Raw genomic sequence first — 20,902 nt, forward strand, 5'->3', positions numbered from 1 at the left:
ATCATATGGAAATTATGCAAGTCAGTGCCCCTTGGTGGGTGTATGGACATTTCCAGCCCTCCTGCTTCTCACTGGATCTGGACAGGAGAGCTGTGACTGGCATAGGACTGAGTGAGAGTGTGTGCCACATCTGCCTGACTTTGGCCATGGCAAGCCACGTGGCCACACCCTGGATCAGAGATTTTGGGCTCCAGTCAGTGTGCAGATTCTCCAGTTTCCTGTATTTTGGTTACCAAGTCACTTTGTGCCTTTATTCGTCCCTACCCACAACAGACATGAGTCCAGCATGACACAGGGTTGTGTAAAAATAACAAGAAAACAAATGTACTTAAATGCTGCAGTATGCGAGGCACACACACAGAGCTGTAATAGAAGTGTTTCCACACTGAATTCAGTTTTGCTCAGGATTATATTTGGCAAGTGCCTTGCAAGATGACACACATAAGCACTGCTCGCAGTCTGTGGTTCCTCCTTTTTTTCTCTCCCCAAGGATAAATTTTGTAGTTTATATTATTTCCCGTGGGAGTACTTGCCATGCAAATGTATAACTGTGCTACATACACAGTGCTTTGATTTGATACAAGTCTGAGCAGTGTAATGGCACATCAGAGGATTTTATACACCATTTTGATTGTGATTTCTTAACACAGCAGGAAGAAATTTAAAAATTTCTATTAGGAAGGTGAGGCAGAAAGCAATTTGGGACAAATAGGGAATAAACTGGCATTTTTCAAATTTTTTTTTAAGGCTGTTAATGGTTGTTGTATTACTTCTGTGACTCACTGGAGTTTCCTATGCACCAGCAGAAACTAAAGTTGAAAATCAATTTTTAAATTCAAAATTAAGTGCTGTAATTAGGTTTTTCTCCATTCCAAGACTTAACAAATAAAAGAGGAAAAAGAACTGCCTAGTTTTAAAACATAGTCTGTTATGCCATTATGCAGTAAAGTGCTAGAATAAATTCCTGTGTGCAAGGATGTGCTGAGTCTCAGTGTCTAGCATAGCACTTATTCTATTTCCATTTCCCATCCTTCCACAGTTAAGGGTCTGTTTCAAGCAGTTTTGCAGCACACCTCCTCATCCTCTCTTCTCTTGACACGTTGCAACACAGGTAGCAGGTTGAGTGCCATCTACCCCATCAAATAATAGAAGAACAGAAAAACAGCAGTGATAATTGCATGGCAGAGAGCACGCACAAAATATTTGGGGCCTCGCACTTAAAGGAGGTCCAGAGGAAAAACATACTTGAATTTTATTTTTTACTGCTCTGAAGTCTTTTGACATTGTGTATGAAATTCTTCACGCCTTGTGCTAGGAGATAGCTCTGCTGTGCATCAGGAAAGGTGACAGAGGAGATGTCTGCATGCAGTATCCTCTGTTTTAAGGGGAAATTAGACCTGGGGCAAACTTGTAATGTCACATCTGGGATTCTGAAAGCATAGTTTCTTAAGAGAAATTACTTGGCACAAGAAATATTAAGGGAGTAGAAAAATTTAAATTGGAAGAGAAGAGTACAAACCTCTGTCATCCTTAATATGCAGCACTTCATTTTAGCATTTTTTTTTTCCATTTTTATCCCATCTCTTCCTTCATCTTCTGCTTCCTCCCATGCCCCCCCACCCCCCATTCCCTTCTGTACAACATTTCTTTGTCAGGATAAGTGACTGTCCTCAGAATCATTGCACTATATAGTGGCCATTGACTTAGATGTTCCAAAGAAGCACTTAGCTTTTAAGCAACTTAGATTTCATCTTTAAAAATAAAGACCAAGAGGCAGAATTTTAAAAATTTTATTGTAGGAAGAAAAATGTTATGAAACATCGTAACTGCTAGAAAATACTACAACTAGAAATTTATATACTCTGCTGTGATGGGACTGCACCTTGAGTCCTGTGTTTAGCTCTGGGCCTCTCGCTGAAAGAAAGACATTGAGGGGCTGGAGTGAGTCCAGGGAAGGGAAACAGAGCTGGGGAAGGGTCTGGAGCACAAGTTTGATAGGGAGAGGCTGAGGGAGCTGGGGGTGTTTAGCTTGGTCTCAGGGGAGCCCTATTCCTCCCTGTAATTATCTGAAAGGAGGCTGTATTGAGGTGGGGCTGGTCTCTTCTCCCAGGTAACAAGCAGTAGGACAAAGGAAAATGGCCTCAAGTTTCATCAGGGGAGATTTATTCGAATACTAGGAAAAAATTTCTTGTGGAAAGCCTTGCCAAGCATCAGAACAATCTGTCCAGGGAAGTGGTTGAGTCACTCCTGAGCCATTTACAACATGTGTAGATGTGGTGCTTATGGACATGGTTGGACTCGACAATCTTTCCAACCTCAGCAATTCCATGATTCTCTTCTATGATAATCCTTCACCTGTATTGTATCTGTTACAGACTGTGTTCTGCCCTGGCCGAAAGAGAAGTCTTAATGTGTTTTGGTGATGCTGACTCTTGCTTTTGTGAGAGTGCCCATGGGTTTCCTATAAAAATATTGTTTGTTGCATTAGGAGAAAGAACATTAGTCCATTTGCCATTGTTTAGAGGGAAGAATGAAATATTAGGTCCTTAAAAAACCTTGGGTCTTCCATCTACTTAAAGAATAGTGAGGTCTGAGTGCCTACAATTTATATCTTCTGGACTGAATAGCAGACATTTAGATTCCTGTCTTTACTCATATTCTGATCATTAAAGAGTATGTCTTGGCATCATGTAGCTGTGTAAGATAATTAGTTGTGCTGGGGATGGGAAATGGTTGCTTGTACAGTCAGCCAAATCAATATCTGTTGTTGCCTTGTGCTAATAAAAACAAAGCTAGCTACCTTAGATTCTCAGCTGCTGCTCTTCCTGGACCCACAGCTGTGGAATGTTAACAAATAAAACTAGTAGTAAAGTGGTTGTTTTATATTTTAAGTATTTCATTTTTAACTTGTCCCATCTCCTGCCCATTTCACTGGAAACAGTTCTGCAAACCCTGAATACTAATCTTTCCATCTGTCTTCCCATTCTTACAGGGAAGGCATTATTTATGACTGAACTGTATTTGTATTTTAAATGGCCCTGTCATCACGTTTTATAACTACTGTGTGTGTATACTCAGATAGAGGTTGGAGAGAACCAGAATCCACAGCTAGCATCTATCTTCACCACAGGTGTGTGAGGGGGAGGTTGACACCCCACGTGTGTGCTGTGAGAAAGTTATCCCTTAACAAGGGAAAATTAATGCTCTGTCTAAAGCAAAGCCAGACTTCTTCCCCAGTGCTGCTTAAGTAAAGCAGCACTGTTAAAAATGAAAAAGGAGGTAAACTGTCAGAAGTACTGGTGATACTCAGTGCATACAAACAGTTGGCAAGGTGTTTGAAACAACCATCTGTTTCAGTACCAAGCACCAATTGCTGTTGCTTGCGATGTTGGGGAGCCATGTCATAAAAATAATATGATTCAACAGCATAACTGCTCTGTGCCTGTACCCATGTGCCCACTTGTGGTAGGATCAATTCTTCTCATAGAGGCAGAATGACATTTAATGTATGGTTTGGATGTGTATTGGCTTACCAAAAACCACCCACTCATTTGCAGCAAGAAGCTCCTTGTAAAATCTGCTCTTAACTGATTATCTCCTGTCTGTGATAATATTGTTGCTCAATGGCATGCATCTCTCTGTCCTTGTAATGTAGCACTTCAGTGAGCATGCTAAAGTACGTATTACTCCTTTGAGGAGACAGCAGCTGGGAGTTCCAATTCTTCTAAAGCAGCTCAGCTTGTAGCACTTCTGTAAAATGCAGCCTTCGTTATGGTTACAGTAAAATATTCATAATCATAAACTCCCTTGGTACCAGTCGAGCCCTAATAAACCTGCTATTGGCAATGTATGGCAGACTGCTGCCTGATGGAGCTGTAAGGAAATGGCTCACAGTCTGGTCATTGCTGCACTTGAGGGTTTGCACAGATCTGCAAATGCATGCAAACAGTTAAACTGGATTTCTGATTAGAATCAGGATTAGGTATTTGGCAAGATTTATTCTTCCTGATCTAACATTTTCAGTGGGTGGAGAAAATTACCTCCCTATTGCTTTGTCATTATTTCTTAAATGAACAATGTATTCTATTTTTTTTTCCTTTAAGTGGGATGAATTGTGGCTTTTTATTACTCCCTATTTTTCCTGAATATATAGTTCAGTAAAGCTGCTAATTTTGATGATAAAAGTCATAAAAAGGAATTTTTATTGTTTAATGATTATTTCCTTCGATTTTCTCAGCTTCTGAATATACATAAGACTATATAAATAGTTGTTTGGGAGAATGTACCCTTTATTGGTTGTAGTCCAATGATTTCAAATTATGCTTATTCTCTTCATAAAAGCATGGGAGCAGAGTGGGAGAAGTGTTCTACTGTTTATGCATATACTATGTAAGAATTTTTTTTCCCTGTTCCTTTAACATTTATAGTGTTGGTTAAATTGTGTAATGATGTTGCTTCTCCTTTTCTGCACTTTTTTTTTTTTTTTCTATCCATGTTTTCTTACAATGGTATCCAATCAGAAACAAAGTCTCTGATTTCTTCCTAAATTTTTCAGGCCATCTTTCTTCCTTCTTTTGTCTAACCTTCCCTCTACTTCAGGACAATGTAATCCCACAAATAAGGAGAATGGTGAGAGGCTGCTACATGGTATAATACAGGTTTTCCTTTATTAGACTTCTCACCTTGGACAGTCTATCTTACTAGCAACCTAGAGTTCAGAGAGCTGGTGTGGTGTTATGGCAAGACAGCTCTTCTATAGCAATCATATTCCAGTTGAGACATGAATTTGCTCTATCTTCTGGTCTTAAAACTTTCTGGCTGACAGGATTAACTTAATATTTGAATTGGAAGTAGTCAGTAGATATTCCCTTCCCAGCAATATCACCAGTAACCGAATATATTATCAGGTTTTAGATGTCAAACAAAAGTCAACCATATCCCTTGGAATTACCTTTTAAAAAGCCTTCACTATCTAAGAATTTCAATTTAGTTAACCAACTTACCATTTTAAAATGCAATGAAGAATTCTTTGAACTGCCTGTATGGTACGTACCTTCAGACTCAAAGCTTGGGCAGTGCCATCCAGGTACAGTAACTTGGATCTTCTATCTAAGTTATAAGTCGGAGTCTTTTCCATTTTGATTTCTGTACCCTGGAGAAAATAGTTTCAGCCATTCTCTGAAAATCCAGGGGCAGAAAAGGTGTTTCCTTGGCCCCAAAAGCCCTACACTAAATCACTCTGCTTGTACTTCCTTTGCCATGCATTGATCAATTTTATGTTGCTCTTTACCATGGAATAGCTGGGCAGAAATTATTCCTGTATGTGTGCATCCCAAATCCAGTGCTGCACACAGGACAGCAGTGGTCCTGCTGCATCCTGGTATCTCCTCACTTGTAGGTGGGAGGGCATTGGGCAGGGCTTGTCTTATAAGTGCTATCAAATACCACACATAACTGTGTAATTTACAGCCTTGATACTGCATCTGCCTGGGAGGAACATCTGGTTTGTCATATGTCTGGAGCCAGAGCAGTGTGTTTCTGCTTATTGTTTAGCCATTATAGCTGAAGAGAGGTGCAGGGGTTAAAGCTGAAGCGTGTGACAAAAGGAAAATAGTGCATTGCTGTTTTGCTGCAAAAGTAGGTGTTCAAAGGCACTTCCCAACTCCTAAAGCAGAATAGCATGCAATTAAAGGAAGAGGGAAAAGCATGCTTAGGTAGGGCAGAAGTTTGGAATTTGGGAAAAAAATCGATCAGGTTTCTGTTTCGTGAAGGCATTATCAAAGGAAAAAACAGAAGCCCTTGTTTGAGTCTTAAATCCTTCGGCAGAGCATGTGTGACATCAGCAAGGGAACTGAGCAGCTCTGATGCCTGTCTGTTGTGAACTGAAACTAGGTAGCAAAAATATCTCTGAATAGACCCCAGACCACAAGAACAAAGTAAAATCAATTTTCCTTTCATATCTTAATTGCCCTGAAACACTTGAAACACCCGTTCTTTCACCTTAACAGTTAATCCACATTTCTATTTTTGGCACTTTTGTACCCCTTTGCTTTCCTGCAGTGCTGTGTATCTCATTTTTGAACTGCTGCTGCTTCTGTTGCATGCTGGCAAATCGAAGAGAACCAAGGAGTTAAATTTCAGAACAGGAGAAGAGGAGGTGAGCTGTCTGCTACAGTAGTTTACTGCAGCTTCCTTTCATACTGACACATATGTAGTTTGTGGTGACAGTGCTAAAGAACTGCAGACAGGCACTTAGCAGACTGGATGTGAGCTGGATACAAAGATGCCTCACCCTGGACTTCCTGCTGGCAGTATGTAAATACACCTGCAGACTGGCCACACTGGGTGGTTTGTTTTTTTTCAGAAGGCAGCATGAGAGGACTTGACAAAGCAACAGCATAGTTAAGACCTTAACCAGCATTAGATCTGTATCTCAGTTGTGGGGGAAGTTGCTTTTTTTTTTTTTTGGTGTGTGTGTGTGCTGCATATTCAGACTGAAATCTTCATCACTACAATGTTTGCCTCTATCTGGTATGCCAAGAAGCTGGGACGCAGGTTTGTGCATAACGCCAGGAAAGCAAAAGCAGAGAAGGTACGTTCCTAGTGGGAATATAAAGCCTTATGTCTCATGCAAGCTGCCTGCTGGCATCCTGTTGTGTGTCTGCTTAGCTTTTTAAAATACCATGAAAAACGACCTATTGCTATTCCTGATTTCATGCGGGAATCCTTCAATATTTTGCATATTATTAAATATCGGGGAGAAGATCCTTTCAAAAGTCTTTATGTCCTCTTCTGATTGTTTTTCTTCCCAAGATAAACAGCTGTACTTCTGCTATGTCTGTGTTAAGGGAGCACTCCAGTGAACTTGTTGCTGTGCTGCATTATTTTTCCTTGTACCATATTAAGCTCTTAAACAACCGCTGATTGTTTACTGCTTGTATATTTTTTTTCCTTGTGTGGTACTAATGAGGATGGAATAACATGTTAAGCATTTATAATGTTTTGGAAATTTTGTTTCATGGTACTTGTTGAAACTGTGCTGCAGCGTGGATTCCTTTTATTTAAAAAAGACATAGGTATGTAAAAATGGTCAGTACTATCTTTCGTTATTTTTCTCTCATAAAATTGAACTGCATTTAACTGGCTGTTTTCTGGAAGCCCTTGTAGATAAGAGTCTTCTCTTTCTCCCTGAGCAAAACTTAAATAGTTTTAGAATTTGCAGTAATGATAATTAGGGGATATCAAGGCAATTGTCTTTTGTTTTAAGCATAGAAAACATTTAGTTAGTGGACCTGCAATCCAATTTTGTCTACGTTACCAGACAAACCATTTTCAAAATGGGACCAATTCCTCTTTCTTAAACTCAGATTTAGATTGGGGGGAAAGAACTTCAACGTAATGTTATAAAGTTACTTCATTAGTCTGATAATGATGGTTTCCTCTTCTCCTTGTTGTCTTTGATGTACTCAAAGACTTTCTAAATGGGCTGCTTTATTATGTCTTTAATATGTCTTATGCTATGTAACACAGCCACCAATCCACGAAGCAGCTATCATTGCCTGAATTCCTTTGTAACTGGAAAAGCCCTTCACCTCGAGAAAATTATTAGCAAAAAATATATTATATTAGTGGTTAAGGGGAGAATGGGGAGATGTTTGTTTTTTTTGCAAAATATTCCTAATGGTTAAAAAGGTGGTGTGTGGAAATTTTGAAATTTAAATATGCAAGTCATTGGCAAGTTACTTAAATAGTAGTGATTTATGTATTTCACGTCAGGTACATAAGGGGGAAACAGAAATGCAGAGCGCTATACATGGGACTGTCAAACTTTCTCTGTCATCAGTCACATTTCCATAAAGAGAGACACATATAAACTCTCCTGCTGTTTGCATATTGCTATGGGAGGAAAAAAAGTTGCAGCCTGGATCTTCCTTAGTCCTGAGGGGCTCCCTCCAGAGGAATATTTGCTCTCAGGCTTCCTCCAAGATGACAGAAGCAGGATGAGTGGACACATTCCACTCCTGACACAGTGGGGCTCACTTAGCAGCTTTAAAAACACATTTGGTGTGGATTGCTTAAAGCATATATGGTCATAGATTATTTCAATAACCTTGAAAAATTTCATAAAGCAGTGCCAGAATATTCACTGAGAAAATATTTTATTCTCTGTAGAGTCTTGTAACACCAACTAAAAGAATGCTTTAAAAAATTGTCTGCTTTTCTCTTTATTTTAAGTACTTTGAATATTTCTGTATAGATTTATTTTATTGCTACTTGTTCATCCCTGTAGGATTTTCAAAATAAGCAACAGCTTAGGTCCATGCTATTTAAGCTTTCAAGCTATGCCTAACAGTTTTTAGGGAAAAGCTTTTTTGATATTACTGAGCATGCTATTACCATGTTTGCATGGTAATTTTATTTTTGCCAGAAGACAGTAAGTATGCAAGAAACACCTTGTAAATGTTTACTTATTGACTTTTACAAAAAATAAAATTTCTTTCTTGGATGTTTATTCCACAGTCAGGGCTCACTTATATTTCTAATTTTTTTTCCTGCAAATCAAACTCCAGCAAATGCAGAAAATCCCATTCCCAGCAGGATGCTATTTCAATAAGTGCTATTAATGATTGGAAGCCAATCAACACTGACATCTTCAGTGTAATACCTCGGTACCAGGAGAGCACAGATAGAATATAGCTCTATCAAAAAGTAAATGCAAAATAACATTTAACTGCATGCCTTGTTTTGGTTTTGACCTTCTTTTAAATCATGGTTGAATAATCAAATTATTAAGCAGTTTCACATTTTCTTTTTCCTCTGGAAGAATAATTAGCTGTTTTTATCCATGTGCATGATTTGAATGATACAATGTTTTCTTAGTGTGCATTTGGAGGTAGTAGCATGCAGCAGTATTTTCTAATACCACATGTGTGCAAAAAGATTTGCTTGCAGTAAAGATCTGGATAGCAAGAATCAGAAGACTGGAGTTCCATAACAGATTTTTCTGTTATGCTTTACTTCTTTGGATGAATACAAGTCAAGATCTTTTTAATGGCTATTTCTAAGAAACAGGAATTTTCTATGAGCCTATTTGTTTTTCTAGGATGAGGAAGAAAACCAGGGTGGTTACAACACAGGTTGCTGTGTGCACACACATATGCACAGCCTGGCAGTGTAGCTATTTAAAATGTCAAAACTTCGGGCCTGAATTGTGCAGAGAGAGGACATGAACTTTGGTCTCCCTTGGATCCCACCAGGATCTCCTCCCAGGTGTCTGTTTAGGGGAGCAGAGTTTCCAAGGTGTGAGGTGTGCTGTGCCAGGGGGTGCACACAAAGGCAAGGGGAAGGAAGGTGCTCCTGCTCAGGTCAGGGAGGTTGGAACTTAGGTGATCTTTAAGGTTCCTTAAAACCCAAACCATTCCGTGGTTCTGTGGTGACTAGGGCAGTCCTCGGTGGGGAGAGCTAAGGTGGCATTGGCGTGACAGCTTGGTGCTCCTGAGGGTGTCTGGTTGTGGCCATGGGGGTGAGCTTGGCCCAGAGTGGCTCCAGAGCTCTCCGTCTTGTCCAGAGCTGCAGCTTCTGTCCCCATCCCTCCCATCTCACCACACCTGAATATGGCAATCCCTGCTCCAGGGGAGCTGGCATGCAAATTGCCTCTAAATGAGTGGGACCTGCATGTTGTTGGTACTTTGCACCTGTAGCATTTGCAGCCAAGACTAGGGAACTGATCTTGAGCCTTGGGGAAAGGAAAAGGGGAAGGGGTATCATCAAGAAGCATGGTTGGGAGACCAAAGAAAAGAGGTGGGTTTATTCTTACTAAGAGAGAGAGCTCCATGGTAGTTCCTGGGCTTGCTTTCTTATCTCCCTAACCAGTCCCTCTGTTGAGTGTAGAACTACTGCTCTGGTCCCGCCTTTTCAGTTCTTGCTTCCCCTCCAGCCCAGCATTTCCTTGGAGTTTGTGCTTAGATGAGTTGGACCCTGTGGAAAGGCAATATCTCACTAACACCTACACACAACTTAAGAGCTTCAGTGTTCAAGGCCAGGCTGGAAGGGGCTCTGAGCAGCCTGGGCTAGTGGAAGGCATCCCTGTCCATGGCAGGGGGCTTGCAGTGAGATCACCTTTAAGGTCCTTTCCAACTCAAGCCACTCTAGGATTCTATGACTTCCTGGTAAATATTAGACTTCTATAAACCAAACATGAATTCTCACTGTTGAAATTTCATCTGGAGAATGAAGAAGGCATCTAGGAATAACGGGAAGAATGGCAGCCGTAGGTGTCTTAAATGGTTCTTCCAAGTTGACTGGTGTGCACCAGTATTTCTATTTGAGTCATACTTGTATGATATATTTTAAAACCTTATTTTAATTCAGAACTGAACCAAAATATTTTGGAAAACCTTCAAATTTGGAAAGTTGAACTCTTTTTCTTCTTCTTGTTATTTTTTTTTTCTGTTGTTGTGTTTTGTTTTGTTTCGTTCTATTTTTTGTTCTAATCAGTCCTGGCTAAAACTTCTTGTAAGTAAAATGGGATAATGCCTATGAATTATTCTTAATGTTCTCATTTTGCCATTTTGACAAATCTTAAGCATTTTTTATTGTTTTTATTAGACTAAGTCATAAACTCTTTCCAGTATGTATTGCACTTTTTATCTACAAATTCTATCTCAATCTGGTTGTCTTGGCTTGATTGCTAGTGTTACTCTTCCCTTCAAGTAGTGAGACATTTAGTGTTAAGGGATGCCACTAATGTTGCCTGAAAACAGTTGAACTCATTTCAAGTCATCACTGGTCTTACCCTTTTTATTAAAATTATTAAACCGCTTTGAGTTTGTCACATGAAAGGATTATTGTTATGAGTGTAAACGTGATCACTTGAACCTTGGAAGCAAAATAACTTAAGGCAAAGATTGATGTATTGAATTTTTCTCATTAAACCACAATCAAGCAGAAATCAAGAGATGTTAACTGCATGTGGTTATGCTATAGAAATAAGTATTCTAAATGGTGGGAAGAGGTACAGAAAAGTAACTGAACAATTAATCATGTTGATCTGAGAGAATGAACTAAAGTGTGAAAAAAACTTCTGATAATGCTTCACTGTATCGGTAGAATCTGGGTTTCAAGGTTCAGTATCAAAAGTGAGAAAAGACCAAAGTTACCATTTAATTTTAAAAGGGGAAGTCCAGGACTGGTTTTCATACTAGTTCAGACATGGAACATATTGCAACCATGAGACCCAAATTTTAAACACTAGAATTAGTTATGTGGGTGAGGTTTTAAATCTAAAGATAATAGTCATTTCAACATGAGGTTTCTCCTTGTAGATTATTTAGGGAGTAAAACAACAGGGCCCATGTAATGTTTTTAAATGAGTTGATTTTCACTATTCTGTAATAGAAGAACGTTGTTAGAATTCTTTTTCTAGTTTGTAGACATCAAATTACTCCTAAAGTGTTATCAGTTCTAAGAACTATATCCTGTATTTGAAAATATTTAAATTTTACACCGTAGGGTTTAGCTAATTTTTCCAGTTTAACTCATTCATTAATTTAATAATTCAAGATAGAAGCAACTTAACTTTTAAATAATAGGTGTTTATGTAATGATAAAATAGAATGCTGTTTTTTGACTGTCAATTGTAAATAAAAATAAAGATGACCTTAAAGTCACATTCACAACTGATCAGTATAATTTTAAATGAATGGTTTTGAAAGCATTGTAGTGCAGACTAGATAAGTAGAACATAGACTAACAAACAGTTTTTCTTTCTGTGTGCTTGGCTTTAGAGTTGATTTGGGTAAATCAAGTACCCTTGACTGTCAGCCTACAATGAAATATTTGCAAAAGACCTCCAAAAGAAAGAGTTTTAAGAAGTTAAAAATGGGATATGTGACAACAACAACAACAAAGTCTACAGATGCCAGCATATTTTATATTTTTTCAAAAGTATTCTGGCAGTAACAGCAATCAAGTCTTCATATCAAAATGACACTTGAATTTGGATTATTCTCATATCTGTATTTTAGCACAGTGAATTGCAGGGTGGGCAATTCTCGGATATGTATTCTTGTTTCATTTTTGCTTTGTTTACAAGTAGCTACCCAGCAATTTAATTTGAAAGAGATAAGAAATTCACTTAAAACAGTAATTATTCACAACAAAGAATTGAAACTCTGTCATTAAGAAATCATAAAGTATATTAGCAGATAAGTATATTTTTTTCTTACATTATTTTTACATATATATATATATAATTCAAAAGAAGATGAGCTCTCTCTTTCCTTCAGTGCATACCTTAAATTTCTTAAGGAGTCCTCTCTTTCAAACCAGAGCTTACCAAATAATTTACAGTCCACTGGGGTTGTGATGAAGTGATAAAACTTGCAGGTCTAGTTATTGCCTTGTCCAAAGGTGAAATGGCTGTATCTCTAAGGGACATCTCATGTAGCTGCCACATGCTGTAAGGGCAGTGGATAGTTTTATTTGTGTTTGGGCAGTCAAGGGCCCTCGTTTTCCAGGTTCAATGGGATGACAAAAGTGTGTCACTTATTTGCAGAATTATCCGTTAGAACAGATGCCAGAGTTATCTTAGCCCCCTGGAGGAATCTTTTCAAATGGACTTTCTAAGTGCTCTATTTCACAGTTTTATGGAAGAAATCTTATCTTTTCACACATAACTGTATGAAGAAAAATATGCAAGCATTCCTCTATCCAGAACCTGTTGTCTGTTACTGTAGCACACCCCAGTTGGAATTCTAAGACATTTTCTGATATTGTGATTTAATCCAGAAACATATAGCTACTTGAGCTGGATTTTTTCCTTTTTTCCTTTGCATTTTGTTTTAATCCCATATGCACAAAGATTATAGTAATTTCATGACTATAAGGTGCACCCTTTTGACTAAATTTTGTCTCAAACCCGGAAGTGCGCCTTATAGTCCGGTGCGCCTTATATAATGTACAAAGTTCGGAAATTTGCCAACACGGAAGTATGAGCTGTGAGCCATGGGGGGAGCCGGCAGGGCCATGGCAGCCAGGTGAAGGTGGGGCTGCGTTCTGTGGCAGCCGGGTGGAGGCGGCGCTGCGGGGGCACGGCAGCTGAGTGGAGGCAGGCCCACGGGGCTGGCAGTGCCCCTCCTGCCGGGTACAGCCGGGCCTGGGGCCCCATGGCTGCCAGGTGGAGGTGGGGCCTGGGGGCCCGCGGCACCCCTCCTGCTCCAGGGGCCCAGGGGGGTGGGGCAGAGCAGCGGCGGGCATGCTCTGTCCCTGTGGAGGCAGCACGGAGCGGTGACGGGCATAGCCCAGCCCCAGGGAGGCGGCGCCAAGCAGCGGCAGGCATAGCCCAGTCTCGCTGCGTACAGGCGGGCCCAGGAGCCCATGGCTGCTGGGTTGAGGCGGGACCTCGGCCAGCAACCGTGCGGGGGGAGATTGGGGCGGATCCTCGCTGCAAAAAAAAAGTGCGCCCTATAGTCTGGTGCGCCTTATGGGCGTGAAATTACTGTATATATATAATAGGAGGGATAAACTGCCTAAGTAGGGATTTATTTTAACTCACTGTCTCCTCACAATCACTATATAGTGATAATGAATAAATTTAACTAACCTTGGAAAAATGCAAGAATGATGCTTTAAAATAAGATACTCATCAACAGTAAACTACTGAAATTAATCCCTTGGAGTTCTTAATTTCAAACTAGTCTTTTTTTTAAACGTGTTTTATTTTTTTCTTATGTGAGGAGTTTTGGTTTTGCACCTGGCTAGGCACCGCACCTATCTGCAGCAATTAATGAGCAATAAAGGACTGTCCTGATTGAATGAGTTTGTGGTTTTAATTTTTTTTTTTAAATAAATAAATACCTGTTAACCAGCTATGGGTGAGGTCTTTGAAAGAACAGAATATCTTCCCTCCTTCTCTTTAGTCTGATCTAAGAGAGCTCTAAGCTCAGGTGGCTGCCATGCTTTGGTGATGCCTCTCCCTCTCCCCCATGCATTATTCTGGCATGGACTGCTCTGTGCTTTTGCCTGTCAGGTACACCCATAGATGTCTGTAGCATGGCACTGAAAACAGCTCTTTTCCCTTTGCCACTTTAGCCAGTGTTGTGATCATCTTAGAAACAGTTTAAGTAATTTTTCCAGTTATTTTTCATCTTGTTTACTTCAAGGCAAAACCAAGATGGACAGGAACATTTAGAAAACGACAGCCACACTGATGGCTGCATTAATTGCTGCTCTGAGTGCTCAGCTGGGACTTAAATAGAATCAGATCTAATGAATAAGTGGGCTTATTATCATTGGTTACAAGCTAACCTGTTTTTTTCAAAGAAAAGTTTTTCTCATTTTCTATTTTCTGCTTTCATTCAATAAATAATTTCTCATTGCCCCCCTCTTTTCTTTGTTTAACTACTGCATTTATATTTTGGTCTACATTGTATATCAAGTTCTGTTAAATCTCAGTGTGTAGCATTCTGAATATTTAACTCATATATTTAACTCATAAGGCACTCATTATTTTATTGCAATAGTTTTATTTCTTCACATTTATATACAGTATTCAAGTATACTGTGGAAATAGCTTGTGTGATATGCAAGCGTGATTTTTTTGGTTTTTTTGTTCATTACCTGCCTCTCTGTCCTGCACATGCAATTCAAAACAGTGCATAATAAATAGTTGTTTGATTTGCGTTCTGAACTGCACTTGGCATCACTTGCTGTGTTTGCAAATAGAGATCAGTTTGAAATACTGACAAGAAACAATCTGTCCTTTGGCATTAGAGTCTCTGGAGGAAACTGAGATGAAAATTCTCATACTGTTCCTAAGGTAAATCATCAAATTATTCTTTATGTGTTTTTAATATCCTATATGGGCCATTAGAGCTGGTACATATGTAACTTGCGCTCACTGGAAGGCAGCCTGCCAAAGTCATGTGTGTGTGTAAAAAGCTTTAGTAAAATTTAGAATTATTGTCATGTCATGCGATTCTCAAGACAGTTTATTTTAAATGAGGCACATATTTTTTATGGTGAAAAAAAAAATCTCTGCCATGCACAAAATGTTGGTGCATATCAGGGAAAGCTTGGTTATAGCTCTAATATATGTTAACAGCCTCAGATGAGCAATTGGAAAGAGTCAAAGGACACACTAGTACGTGCAGTCTGAGAGGTTCTGTCACCAGGAAGGAAGCCCCAGTACCACGTGAAGCACTCACAACATTTCTGAAGTGTGAAGCTCTCTTTTTCTCAGCAACTTACGGGTAAACAGCAGAACAAAGTTCTTCTCATTTCCACCACTCCCACCACCCACCTTCCCTCATTTCCCAGTCTGTTCAGAAATAAAATCGTGCAGACACAGATAGTATGTGCAGGTACACAGCTGGCACCACTCTTAGCTCTCTGAGATGACCCACATGATACCAACACCATGGTGAGTGCCTCATTGTGCTCTGTATTGACTACTGCAAGGCTATCACATGCCTTTGTTTAAACTGGGATTGGATTTGAAGAGCAAACTTTGTATGAAAACTTTATTTCAGTCCTAGACTAAGACTTCTTCAATTTACTTCAGTCTGTCTTCCATTAAGCATTTCCATGTTTTGTACACCAATGTTTAAACTGAACGTGGATTGATGTCACTCAACTTGCTTCTAAACACTTTACCTTACAAGTTACTTTGGGAAGCAAGGTCGCATCAGTAGGATTCTGCAGCATAATGAGAGGCATACTACCAAGTCTATACTTCTTTTCTCCATTTAGAGGCTTGAAGAGCTACAGCATACAGTTTAGTAATTCTATGAAATATTCTTTAGCCTTGAGACATAAGGAAGATATAGAAAAATGTGTTTTACTCCTACTCTAAATACAATATTCTTTTTCTCTTAGCTGATGAATTATGTATAGATAGCTGTGGTTTTTGTAGCTAACAACTTTTTTTAAGATTTAGGTGAATTATTTTTGACAAGACTGTCATGTACTCTTATAAGAAAGAAAAAGGTCAGGATATTCTGTATTGTTAATAAAAACAACTTGATGGTTAAGAAATATTAATTTGCTATTTTGAGAGAGATGTTCAAGAGAGATGAAAGCCATCTGGTTGCTACCCTTTGTTTTCCAGACTATACTTACAACCTGATATTTTCTTTGTTTAATATAATAGTCTGTTCAATAGACCTCCCTGCTGAAATGGGACATAATGATAATTTTCTTAAATTTCTCTTGTCTATCTTGCTTTTTTTCTCCATTCTTTACATCCATCACTGTACAGAAGGGTAAAAAACATCCCTTACCCTTCTCTTCTGAAAGCTGAGTTATATGAGTTATATAGAAAATAGGAAGGAATCATTTAAAAAAGAAGGGGAAAAAACCCCAGAACTCATTCTTCATATTGTTAGACATTTAGCAAATTCTTAAACAGTCAGCTGCATTTGTTGAATATCTGTTTTGAAAACTCACCTTAATTAGATTTGATGCACATCAATATTTGCTGTTCAGGTTCAACACTGGGAAGGATATATTCATCTTGAGATGGCTTTGCAAAAGCTCTGTGTGCAATTTCCTAAACTGGAAATATAAAAGTCGTTGGGTTTTTAATATGAGTCTGGATGTATAAATGTAAGTGCATTGAAAATATTGTACCTGGGATGTTTTGAAAATTGAATATGAAGCAAAGAAAAGATATTCGCAAGGAACTTGAAATATCATTACTCTAATTAGAGATGTTAGCAAGAAAATCATTGGAGCAATACTGTTACATTGCAAATGTAGTGCTTCAAAGTGCATTGCATTTTCAGTTAATTTAATATGCCATTTAAAAAATATTTCTGTTGAAACTACAGGAGGGACCAGACCTATCAGTAAATAGCAGACTGGCTGGCCAAATACATGATTCTTCTCTTAACTGGTAAAGGCAAACCCCACAAAAAGGAGCAGGTTTCCTACCAATTATTCTAAAATTTTACTATTACTGCCCACAATAAAGATAAGACCATTAGTGTATAAAAGATTGTTTAATTTCAGCAGAACACCTTCAGCTTTTCTGCCATTTGTAATTAAATATTTAGTTGTGTAGTAAATTAAGCATGTCATGATCTCTGCAAAGTGGTTCTCTGTTTACTGCTGCATAAATGTTTTACAAGGTGCTGTATTGTTTGGAGTAAATTAATAATGAAGATTTAGATTTTTACTGATTAATAATCTAATTCACTATTTAGGAGAAATCTAATTTAGGACTTGAAACAAAATTGAGGTAAACATCTTTGGCAGGGATCCCAATTCCCTGACAAAATCACCAAGTGATAAAAAACCAAATCAGGGTAAAAGAAATTAGGAGAATGGAACTTTCAGAACAAGTAGCATTTCCCTGTTCTGGGAAATCTGAAAATGTTCTCTAAACTGCAATGTACTTGGACTTGACTTTTCTTGTCACATCAAATAGTCAATACAGATTCTATACAGCAAATTGCCAAGAATTTGTAAGAAATAAATAAAGAAAACTGAAAAATACTCAGATTAAAGAAGTTTAGTAGAAGTATTGTAGTACTCTCTGGAATATTGCTTCTCTTTCTGATGCCTATAGAATAAGAACATTAGATATGTTAGGAAGTGTTCAAAAGTTGAATGTTGCAGATAAGGCATTGTGAGGTGGGATGGGAAAAGTTCTTCACAGCAAAATTAGGGTCATGAATAGCTGTGCTATCACAATTAGATGTGAAAATATGGTAATGAGCAGGCTGGTGAAAACTGCCCATTCTAAAATATGGTTGAAGTGGCTGAGGCTGATCAAATGTAATGTCAAAGTAAAGCAAGGTGGGTACAGCAAGGAAAATGAACTAGCAGCAGCAGCAGCTAATAGTGAGAGATGCCTCACATCTCACCCTTCCAGCTGAGGGAATAAAAGTCAGGCTTGTTCAGTTGCAGGATCCAGGAACCTCCTTGTGCACTGAAGCTCTTTGGGGTAAGCAGCTCTGGTTTTGCCATATGCAGCCATACTTAAAGCTCTGACTTGAGACCCTGCAATTAGAGTCAATGCTTCATAGATTCAACTGGTTGCCACCTGATGTTGAGATGAAGTACAGTAAATTCACGAATACAAGCCGCACTGAGTATAAGCCGCATCGCTGGGTGTTGGCAAACATTTTGGTTTTTGTCCATAAATAAGCCGCACCCGAGTATAAGCCGCTCTGTGTTCGCAGCGAGGACCCGCGTGCAACAAAGTTGTCAAATAGTAACAGAACCGCGGCAGGGCGGGGTTTACTGGCTCGGCTCGGGCCATGAGGGCTCGGGGCTGCCGACAGGGCTGGGTGGCCCAGCTCGGCGCTGCCACTCGGTGGGGCCGCTCGGGGCTGGCCGCTGCCACCGCTGGGCTTGGTCACCCCAGCCCGGCACTGCCCCGCGGCGGCAAGGGGGGCACAGAGCTCGCAGGCACCCGCGGCGGCGGTGGGAGCCGGGGATGGAGCCTGCCTGCTCCTGCGGCGGTGGCACGCGGGGACGGGAGCCCCCCGAGCCGCAGGGCCAAGCAGGAGAGAGCCCCTGCCTCCTCCGAGCCGCGGGGCCAAGCAGGAGAGAGCTGCCTCTGCCTCCTCCGAGCCGTGGGGCCAGCAGGAGAGAGCTGCCCCGCCTTCCCCCGAGCCGTGGGGCCAGCAAGAGAGAGCTACCCGCCTTCCTCTGAGCCATGGGGCCAGCAAGAGAGAGCTGCCTGCCTTCCCCTGAGCCGTGGGGCTAGCAGGAGGGAGCTGCCCCGCCTTCCCCACCCCCGGTGCTGCCTGCAGGGAGCAGCTCCACCTGCCGTGCAACAGAGTAACCAACTTGTAACAACTGTGTAGATGCAGGTTTTTACTGGCAGGAGCTCGATTTTGCAGTTTGCACTGACTTGGTTTGCACCCCCAGGGTTGAAAATGTCAGAAAATTATTCACATATTGACTGCACCTGAATATTAGCCGCATTTCCGGTATGGGAGCAAAATTTTGGTCAAAACAGTGCAGCTTGTATTCGTGAAATTACTGTACTCTGCCAAGTACAGTTAACAGTAAGGGTGCAGATTTTAGTTGTTGTACCTAACATTTTTAATTTATGTGTTTCCAGGACCTTTCCTGTCAGGAGTCAGTTTTCTGCTTTTAGAAAGTAGAAGTTTAGTCCAACAACAGAAACACTAAGGTTTAATTTTGAATGCTATGGTTTTGGTTTTGGAGAATTCCCCTGTGTTGATCCAATTATTCTTTTGGCCATTCTTCTCTTATAAAGTAATTTAAAGACAAAATTTGGTTCTCTCACAGATTTTCTGATTAGAATGACTTGAGTGGAAACACCATGGTTTATCAGGGATCAGTACCTGTCCTGCTGTGTTTCTTTGTACAAACAGGTCATATTTGTTGAGTGGAGAGAAGATTATTTTAATTGACATAATTAACTTTTCTTGTGATTATCTTAGGCTGGAAAATGCATTTTGCTCTTTCCCAATTACAGCTTTTTCTCCGATAGAGCTATACATGCTGTGTGTAATAATGAAGGTACTTTTGGAAGGACTTAATGTATATAATTGGAAACTAAGATGAGGAAGTCTTCTATCAGCAGGAGGGTAGGAGAGCTGGGCTGTATAATTGAAGTACAGTGTAATGGGATTACCTACAAATTTTAAACATTGCTTTCATTAAGGAAAATAATAAGCATATTTATTAAATATAATCTCTGCTTGGGACAATATTTGTTATTATGAAAAAGCTTTTGTAATTAAGCTTGAGTCTAAAAATGTATTGAACACACTACATCAGTTTCTAGAAAATGCTTTTGTGCATAAAATTTTACTGAAATAGAAAGAGCTTTCACAGCAGAGGCAGTTAGCCAGATATTAGTATTGCTCACATCTAGCATTGACTGTAAATTTTTCTATGTGCTTTCAATTTAGCCAAGGTCAAATCAAAGAAAAGTCATAGTCAAATATGCTTAAACATTTATCTTTTTATGAAAGCTTTTAATGAGTCTACTGTTTTTCATTATTACATTTAGTTTAATACAAGCTTGATTTTAAAAATTTTTTTTAAAGTATTTCCTTGCTGAAACTACAGAAATGTGATGCTTTAGGAATTATGGGATGGGTGACTGTGACCCAAATTTTGCATGCCGCCACATGGAATTCTCCAAGGAGTCCTTCTGGTCCTTAAATATGCATCTGCGATAATCTCCATAATAGTAGAAAGTATTTTCATACCATTTAGAGCATTTTCAGTGTGGCTGCTATGTGGGTGCTTGGGATAAAATATTGTGGTCCCTCTGGATGTTCTTTATTTCCATTATCATTTTCAAGAATTTCTCTTCAGAAAAAGTCTTAAATTAAAGTTAACCAGAACCTGTACTGAAAGGAACTGCCTTCAAAAAATGTTGCAAACCCTCCAAGTTATTTTGAGGAGTTCTGCTATGGTGATGCCTACCAAATACTATGGGCATTGGCAATAAGATATTTCTTTAGATGAAGGATATATATGGAATAGGATTTGCTTATATTGTGAGTATGAATCTTAGATTTAAAATTTCTTCTGTCATGCTGTACATATATAAAAAAGCTGTTTCTGATAATTTTCATAAAGAGAGTTGACAGGGCCAATCAGAACAGTAAAGAGTGAAGTGAAGTGAAAAAGGCAATAGTACTTCTGCCATTGCCATGTCCTCTATCACCAGATCCCTGCCCTCTTCAGAAGTGACCTTACATTTTCCCTTCATGCTGCTGAACTGCCCATAGAAACCTTTCTTATTGCCTTTCATGTCCCTTGTCAGATTAAGCTCCAAATGGACTTCGGCTTTCCTAACCACATCCCTGCATAATCAGTGGCTACATATTCCCCCCGGCTCCTTTATCCCTGCTTTCACCTCTTGCCGGCTTCTTTTTTTATTGCTGAGTTTTGTTGGGGGCTCCTT

At 39.5% G+C, this 20,902-nt stretch overlaps 1 protein-coding gene across 22 annotated transcripts in view; it reads left to right on the plus strand.

Annotated features, from left to right (window-relative positions):
* DLG2 (discs large MAGUK scaffold protein 2) overlaps positions 1-20,902 on the plus strand; it is a 1,022,753-nt gene that overhangs the window by 507,200 nt on the left and 494,651 nt on the right. The window contains exon 1 of one of the 22 annotated variants that reach the window (XM_033052902.2): positions 6,118-6,592. The exons of 20 other annotated variants lie outside the window; for them this stretch is intronic. In XM_033052902.2, the coding sequence (XP_032908793.1) occupies positions 6,515-6,592 (78 nt within the window). In that variant the 5' untranslated portion in view covers positions 6,118-6,514. Of the gene's footprint in view, positions 1-6,117; positions 6,593-20,902 lie in introns of those variants that run through there. One more of the 22 variants, XM_033052904.2, reaches the window with a different exon arrangement.

The sequence above is a fragment of the Catharus ustulatus genome, chromosome 2, assembly GCF_009819885.2.
Source record: "Catharus ustulatus isolate bCatUst1 chromosome 2, bCatUst1.pri.v2, whole genome shotgun sequence".
In the NCBI taxonomy this organism is placed as follows: domain Eukaryota; kingdom Metazoa; phylum Chordata; class Aves; order Passeriformes; family Turdidae; genus Catharus; species Catharus ustulatus.